Genomic DNA, 8,942 nt, shown 5'->3' with positions numbered 1-8,942 from the left:
TGGGCACGCACGCACATGTTCCCGGCGTGAATTTTAAGCCACTGGGTTTGGGACACAAACGACAGTTGACTACATGGGAGTCCAGTGACATAGCCGTTAGGCTAACTGCTGGTCCCTTATTTTAAAAAATTTTGCTATAGGACACAGAGAGACAGGGAGAGGGAAAAAGAGAAAGCAAGCTACCAGGTCCTGGTCTTGAACTACGGGCAGCCATGTGGCAATTCAGCACCTTAAACACCACACCACCTGCTGGCCCCCATTATGCTTATTTTATACTTGAAGTACCTGGAAACCTAAACTCAAAGTTATAAAACATTTTAGGTTTCCCTAAAATGTCCAAGTTGCTATCTTGGAAAAAATCTCTTAAGAACTAATATGGTATATTAAGTTGCTATTTTATTATCTTGTAGGTGCTATACTTGGAAGATCAGAAACTCAGGAATGTCTTTTCTTTAATGCTAATTGGGAACGAGACAGAACCAATCAAACTGGTGTTGAACCCTGTTACGGTGACAAAGATAAACGGCGGCATTGTTTTGCTACTTGGAAGAATATTTCTGGTTCCATTGAAATAGTGAAACAAGGCTGTTGGCTGGATGATATCAACTGCTATGACAGGTAAGGACATATTTTAGTTTTATGATGGTGTTTAGTAATTTTTATCGTCTTTTTAAAAGGGGGGAAATCAATGCATATATTTGCACTTAAATATTTCTTGGTTTCTCAAAGATGGTATGGGACTATGAAGAACATTATAAAATTCTTTAACAAGATAAACATAGCTTGTTTATGTTTTATCATTAATATATTATGAATAATCTAATAGATAGAACTCTTAGTTAAGAACTGTGGTTTTTTTTCTCTTTTTGGGGGGGAGGAGAAGTTTTTGCTATAGGGCGCGTGTGCTCGCCAGAAAGATGAAGAGAGAGAGACAGAAAGTAAGAAATCACCCCCTGGGGGGATGGCTATGCCACCATCTCTTCTCCTCCACTCTCCTCTCGGGTTCTTGGGCACCTGTGCACACGCGCCTGGCGTGAGTTTAAGCCACTGGGTCCGGGACTTGAACCACAATCCACTACCTGGGAGTCCAGCGACATAGCCATTATGCCAACTGTTGGTTCCCAGTTAAGAACTGTTTCTTTCCCCCATGTTGTTATGATTACTTTATGGTTTTTAAAAAACGAAAAGAGTTTTAAAAATTACTTTAAAAGGGAGTATACCTGTTGAAAATCTATCCTTAAGGAGAATAAAGCTTAATCGTAGTATTTAATTTCCTTTTAGTTTCCTTCTTTATGTGGCTAGAAGAAATTGATTTATTATATTTCCCCCTTTTTTTTCTTGTAAAGTTGGCCTTTGTTCTTTACCCCGAGACATTTTAACTTGACATTCAAAACTGTATCAGAACTAATATAGCCCTCATAGAAAAAAAGCTACATTTACTTAAAAGATCTTGTTTAAATTGTTTTATTCTGTACTGGAAAGAAAACAGGGGTCATGATATTGAAGCCGGTGATCTTTCTCTAAGGAGTCCCGTAGATGTTGGGTTGATCATTTAACACTCTGAGCTGCAGGATTTCCACTGGGTGTAGGTGCTGAAGGCTGGCAAAGGCTGTGAAGTCCTAGATATCTAGACATTTTGAAGCCAAGATAATGCTGCTGTATACAATCAATGCTAAATACTTGTGGATCCATTTTTAGTGACCTCACTTGGTTACCTTGAAGCTGTGATTGGTTCACTGTATGTAACTAATAGCAAAATACATTGATTAAGCCCTTGAAAATGGAGTTAGTTCTACTTGTCACGAGAAGTTAAAACAGTCTTTTAGTAGTATGTCTTTCATATTTAGGGTGCACTTCTAAGTCTGTGAAATTTTCAGGGATTATTTCTCTATACTTATACATTTTATTTCATTTCTGACTGTTTGTCTCTTACCTAACAGAAGTGGTCTTCAAGTGAGTGCTGTTACAAAAGATAAATAGGAAGAAATTGCGGGAAAAAATGAAGTTTGGGAATCTTCTTTATTCAAAACTATTTTTTTTTTCCTTTTTCCAAATTTGCCAGAGGGCTCATGTGCTGGTGAGAGAGAGAGAGAGAGAGAGAGAGCGAGCGAGCGAGCGTGAGCGAGCGAGAAAGCATTCCACATGAGGCATGATCGCACTACAGTCCATTCTCTTCTCCGATTTTGGGCATGCACAGATGCACAAGTGCCTGGCATGTTTTTCAAGCTACGATCTGGGACTCCAATGGTACAGCTAGCCATGTGGGATCCAGCTATCTTAATCACCACACCAGACAAAATTGTCTTTTATTTATTAGTTGACATCAGGGATCCCTTTCTGTGTAGTTAAAAACAATAACAAACTGATTTTGTTTCTAACCTAAAGCCACTATTTCAGTTCTGTGAAGTTCAAGTAGTGCTGAAATATGGGTAATGGATCATTTTCATTGGAAGTCTTGGAAGGTGCTTTAGTCAGTGCCAATGCTTAGACTGATAATCACTATGCTAGCTTTGCTTCTGGGGTTTAAATACTGATTTCAAAGTATGTACATTTTTGTTTTTATGCTCTAAATTTGAATGGAAAATAATAAGCATAGCAAGAGAAAGAAAGATTCAAGAAATGTCAGTGTGGGGGGCCAGCAGGTGTCGTGGTGGTTAGAGCACTGGATTCCCACATGGCCAACTGCGCTTATAGTCCTGGACCTGGCAGCTTGCTTTCTCACTTTCTCTCTCTTGTGAGCACATGTGCCCTGTGACAAATTAGAAAATGATAATAATAAAAGCTAAATTAAATAATTCTTTTTTTTTTTTTTCCTAGAGAGAGATTTTTTACTATAGGGCATGTATGTTCACGGGACACAGGTAAAGAAAGTGAGAGATCACCCCCTTGGGGGATTGGCCACCCCACAAACCTGTGTCCATTCTCTTCTTGTGATTTTGGGCTCACATGCACATGTGCCCAGTGTGTTTCAAGCTGCTTGGATTGGGGCTCAAGCTGCAGTAAGCCATATGGAAGTCTAGTGCCTTAACCACTATGCCACCAGTTGGCCCAAATACATAATGTTTTAAAATTAGTATGGAAGAAAAAACTGATATAAGAATGACATTGGATGGTGAAAAGTAATTTTTTGAATTGACTAGACTAAGTATTTAATTATGTTAATCTATAATTTGAAACCTGATTCTAAATATTAATTTTGAAATTTACACATTTCTGTTTATAAATTGTTAAAACTTAGCTTTTGTTTGTGTTTTTACATTCTGCTAAATAGGTATTTGTATAGATTGTATTTAAGCAATTTCTTTAGCTTTTCATTTTAGAGATTAACTCAACCATATTATTCTAGTGACCATTACAAACGTTTGGTTTTGTTTGTAAAATACGTCTTTAAGTTCATCTGATGTTTACCAGCAATATTAGAAAGTTTGGGATCAGCAGATGGCGTAATGGCTACATTGCCGGATTCCCATATAGTTGACTGTGGTTCAAGTCCCAGACCCGGTAGCTTAAACTCACACTGGGCACGTGTGCTTGTGTGCCCAAGATGAGAATGGAAGAGAAGGGATTACAGTATGGCCATCCTTCCTGGGGGGTGATTTCTTACTTTCGCTCTCTCTCTGTCCCTCTTTGTCTTTCTGTTGAGTGCATATGCCCAATAGCAAAACCTCTCTTAAAACAAAACAAACAAACAAAAATCCAGAAAGTTTGATTTTTTTTTAATAAGTAAAGCTGCTTTTTAATGTTTAATTAGCTAATCTACAGGATGAAATCAATGTCTTTTCAGATATTTCAGTCTTATGCAGAAGGCTACTTTTTTTTTTAAAATCATCCTAATTCTAATCAAGTTTGAATTATTAGAATCTATGTATTTGTTCTCAGCCTGTTGCTTATCTTAACCCTGTTCATTACATTCAGAGAATTTAAATCTGCTGTAAAGAAAATAACACTATTAATTCCTAAGCCTAGTTTGAGTCTCAGATGTTGAAATATGTTTTGCTCGTGAGCTTGCTTCAATTAGTGTGTATGTATATGTATGTTTATGTACTTATCAACTTTTTAATATTTGAAGTGGGAAAGCTGTATTTCCTGTGAGTATAAGTGCTCCCAAATTGCCCCTTTGACTTTCTATTCCTCTTCAAGCTTCCCTGATAATTAAAAAAAAAAAATCGAAAAAGGTAGTTGCTTTAGATTGTTCATTTGAAAGCTGTAGTCTTTTAAAGATTTATTTATTTAATTTTATTTATTCATTCATTTATTTTAATTTCATCATAGACACACACACACACACACACACACACACACAGAGGGAAAGTGAGAAAGCAAGCCAGCAGGTCTAGGACTTAACCACTGTCGGGCATGTGGGAGTGTCTAGCACCTTAACCACCACGCCACCTGCAGGTCCCCAAAACCTTAGTCTTAAGGAGTCGATTTAATTGTTATAAAATCATCTGTTCTTTGTTTTTTTTTTTTTTTTTTTCCTCAGTGAGATTTAGTAATAGGAATCCAGGAACACCTTTTGATTTTAAGAGTTGATCATTGGATGTTACTAAAAATCTTGAGGTTGAATATAAATGACTCATTCATTATTTCATCTCTGAGACGAAAAATGCCTATTGTATGGCATGTACTGTAATGCTGTAATTTAATAATTTTAATTATTTCTCTCTTTGTTTGTAGGACTGATTGTATAGAGAAAAAAGACAGCCCTGAAGTTTATTTTTGTTGCTGCGAGGGCAATATGTGTAATGAAAAGTTCTCTTATTTTCCGGAGATGGAAGTCACACAGCGTAAGTTTATAGGGGAAATACATAGGCTTGTTCACCTGGTAGATTGAAAAACAAAGTATATTTTGTGTTGATGGACTCGTTTACTCCTGATTGCTCATAATTCTGTTTTTCCCAATAATTGATGCTACAATAAATACTTATTATAGAGTTTTGTAGGCCAAATCTGAGTTGTTTCTCCCTCCCTTTCCACAGCCACTTCAAATCCAGTGACGCCTAAGCCCCCCTATTACAACATCCTGCTTTATTCTTTGGTGCCGCTTATGTTAATTGCGGGGATTGTCATTTGTGCATTTTGGGTGTACAGGCATCACAAGATGGCCTACCCTCCTGTACTTGTTCCAACTCAAGTAAGTTATTACCCTGTACTTTGTGCTATTTTGAATTTTGTATTTTCAAAAAACATTGTGATGAAAGCTACTAGGTTGTTAGAAGTTGTTTTCTTTTGCAGTTAATTTTTTATTACTTACTGTCATGGAGACCATTAATTTGCTATGTCCTAAACTTTTCTCACTTAAGGGCTGAGGTAGAGTTGAATGAGAGTAATTCCCATGCTTCTTATTCTTTGGAGAGTTTCACTTTCATTCTAATACCTTTAAGTATGAGGAACACCATGCTTTGCTTCTTGAGATATAATGAATTATGAAGAAGGGATACCATGACCCTTTCTCCTCTACCCTTTCTTCCACTCCAAAATTTCTGTGCCTTTTTGAAGACTATTTGCCAAAACATTCTTTTAATCATGGAGATGGATCCAGCAAGATGTCTCAGAAAGTATGAAGAGGGGCTTCATAAGACTTCAGAAAGATATTTCTAAAAATTTTGTTTTTAGGAAAGAGGCACAAAAGAACACTATTTCTTATATCATGTGTTGTTGGTAGTTCAAATGTATTTTTTTGTTCATAGCATATCAAATGTGTACTGAAGACTAAAACCTTCCTTAATGCTCTTGATTCTCACTCACCCCACTACAAATGTTTCTGAAACTGTAGGTGTGGATAATCAGATTAAATTCACTCAAGTTTCTTCATTTTTTATTATATAGACAGTTGTCACTGGTCCAGTGATTTATAAGGACTTTTCATAAAAGTATTTGGTATTCTTTATGCCCAGGAAAACTTTTTAGTGTTTAATATATCTATTACTCTAAGTGACCATAGGATACGTTTTACCTTATGTCAGTGTAATATTTTTACTTGCTTTAGACATCTTTGTATTCTAGGCTTTACTGTATTTCTTTAACTCAGGATCAGATTACTTGGTCTTTCTGGACCTCTTGGTTTAACTTTGTTTCTCTAATATCAGGAGAAATAATGATTGTAGCTTGTTAAAAGAAAATAGTAAAGTCCTATAATTTAATGACCGAAACAGCTCGTCCTGCTAAGCTTTATTTACATAATACACTTCTTTCTCAGTACTTGCAGCAGTCTGTTAGCATTAGATCATTGATCCCCATAATCTCTGTTAGATGTGTACATGGAGCAGTACACTCAAAGATAAAATACCCTGTTCAGAAAATTAGGTAAACACACGGCTTTGAACAGTTGAAATATGTCAACTTTTAAACATTAGTAGCTAAATTTATGTTTAAAATCATTTGTATAAAGTATTTTAGAGTAACATTTTTACTGTTTAATACATCTATTTATAGTTTACTCTAAGTGACCATAGGATATGTTTTGCCTTATGTCAGTGTAATTTCTTATTTAGGTTTTTGCCACAGGGTGTGTTTGCTCACCAAAGAAAGACAGAGAGAGGTAAAGCAAGAAATCATTCTATAGGGGGATGGTCATGCTCAATCGCTTCTCCTTCATTCCTGTTGCAGGATTTTGGACATGCATGCACATATTCCCCATTTGACTTTCAACCCTCTGAGTCTGGGACTCAAACTGGAGTCCACAATGTGGGAATCCAGGACTTTAACCACCACACTGTCCGCTAGGGCCATGTGTCATTTTACCTTTTTAAAAATTTGCTTTAAATTCTAAATTTAGAAGAGCAAATATTCAATGCTATAACAGTTTCCAGAATTTGCTCTTGATATGTGGCATGAAAGAAACAAGCTGGAAACTACATTTATAAATAAATTTGTTAAGGCTTTAATAGAAGGAATTTTTAAATAGGAGTATAATTTTGTAGATAATTTGTGTAGATATTGATACAAAATTGTGAATAAGGCATTTTTAAAAGAGCTTGATAATCTAAATGAGATCACTTTATTTAGAAATACTAATTAAGGGACCAGCAGATGGTGTAATGGTTACGTTGCTGGACTCCCACCTGGCCAGTCGAGGTTCGAGTCCTGGATCTGGCAGCTTAAAACTCACGCCGGCACATGTCCATATGTGGCCAAAATCCAGAGAGGAGAATGGAAGAAAAGGGATTGCAGTGTGGCCATCACCCCAGGGGATGGTTTCTCACTTTTCTCTCTCTCTCTGACTCTCTGGTGAGAGCATATGCCCTATAGCAAGAAAGTCTTGAAAAGAAGAGAAGAGAAAAAGTAATTAATTAATTCAGTGGTTTAGATTATTTAAAAAGAAAGATGTCATTTTTCATAAGTAAGAACCATGGTTCTCCTGCTGGTGTCCATCTCTTTGAGTTTTAGATATTTGTTGCTACAGTTAACAACATTGTGCACAGTTGTTTACTACTCACATCACTGTATCATGAATTCACATGAATTGTATCAGTTGCTGAAAAATAAGACATTTGTTTGAAGAATTTGTGATGGAGTAACCTGGCAAGCATTGTTATGAAAAAGTGGGAATAAACTTGGCTTTATGTTTTCCTTCTGTCATAAACTGTTGTGGAAGGGGGGGTATTGCCATCAATGTAGAACATCGTTTTGCCATCTCTTGCTGTCTTTGAAAAACTGGTTTCATACTTTAAGTCTTATTTTTGGTGAGAAGTTTATGCAGGCTATAGTTCTATAGTACTACTTAGTAGCCATGTTTTTTAAAATACTTATTTTATCTTTTATTAAAAATAATGAATATTACATCAAGTATTTATCGAACATTTACAGTATACTAGGGTACTGTAAGTTACACTATGCATAAATATATAATACAAAATGTATAAAAACATAAATATATAGGATTTATTTTTTCAGTGATTTCCAAATTGTGAGAATAACATATAAAGGTCATGTTCGGAATTTGTTAAAAAATAGAAATTCTTGGGGCAAAGAGGAGGCACGGTGATTACAGCACTGGACCTCCCGCATGGCCAACAGCAGTTTGCATCCCAGACCTGGTGGCTTGGAAATCATGCCAGGCATGTATGTGTGCATGCCCCAAATCCCAGAAGAATGGAGGAGAAGGGATTAGGTCATGACCATCTCCCCTGTCTCTCTGATCAAGCACATGTACCCTATGGCAAAAAACCTTAAAAAAAAAAAAAAAAAGAAAGAAAGAAATTTCTGGACTACACTCCTTAAAGTATGGAATGGGACCCGGGGCAGTATGTTTTTAGAGAATTACCCAGGTGATTCTGAGCACCAGCCACATACGAAGAGCACTGATTTGATTTTACCTTACAGGGTTATTTATGTGGTAGAATTTCCATGGTATCAATAAAAATATTGGGAAAGCAAAGCTCACAAGTGTCAGACCTAGGATGTGGACCAAGAACTCTCTGATTCTGAAACTTTACTCATATAGCCATGCTGTTTTGCCCTCCCCCCCCCCCCCCCGCAGAAAGCATGTTTCTGGTGTTTCATATAATTCAGTAAACATCCCTGCTATCTCAAAATCATTCTGTAGGCTAATTTATTTTCCTACTTTTGCATCTTGACTAGTTGCATGACAGCTACAGAAGCAATAACATCTCATCTATGTACATGTAAACATTGTATACATAGGACAAAAGGAAAGTAAGGAAGTCATAGATATATAAAAGGGCATATCCTTGTGCTTTTTCATGAAAATGTAATTTTTAAGCACATTTTAGAATAGGGTACATGGAACACACGATTGTTTTGAAGGTGAAAATTCCTGTACCTCTGACTTGATTCTGCCAGTGCCTGTTGGTTCAAGACTTGTAGAGGGTAAGAGTAGACAGAAGAGACATAGCATACATTTGAAGTCTTAAGCTGATGGCATCTGTTTTTCACCCTCATTTATGTTCCCAAGTTTTTAATTCTAAGACTAAGTAGGG

General features: G+C 36.4%; 1 protein-coding gene across 1 annotated transcript in view; it reads left to right on the top strand.

Annotated features, from left to right (window-relative positions):
* The first annotated feature begins 391 nt into the window (after positions 1-391).
* ACVR2A (activin A receptor type 2A) overlaps positions 392-8,942 on the top strand; it is a 46,099-nt gene continuing 37,548 nt past the window's right edge. The window contains exons 1-3 of the mRNA XM_006140506.3: positions 392-618; positions 4,678-4,787; positions 4,980-5,134. Coding sequence (XP_006140568.1) covers positions 4,739-4,787; positions 4,980-5,134 — 204 coding nt within the window. The 5' untranslated portion in view covers positions 392-618; positions 4,678-4,738. The remainder of the gene's footprint in view (positions 619-4,677; positions 4,788-4,979; positions 5,135-8,942) is intronic.

This window comes from Tupaia chinensis, unplaced genomic scaffold, assembly GCF_000334495.1.
Source record: "Tupaia chinensis unplaced genomic scaffold, TupChi_1.0 Scaffold000037_2, whole genome shotgun sequence".
NCBI lineage: Eukaryota > Metazoa > Chordata > Mammalia > Scandentia > Tupaiidae > Tupaia > Tupaia belangeri.
The sequence above is the reverse complement of the archived record's forward strand: the minus strand, read 5'-3'. Positions and strand labels throughout refer to the sequence as shown.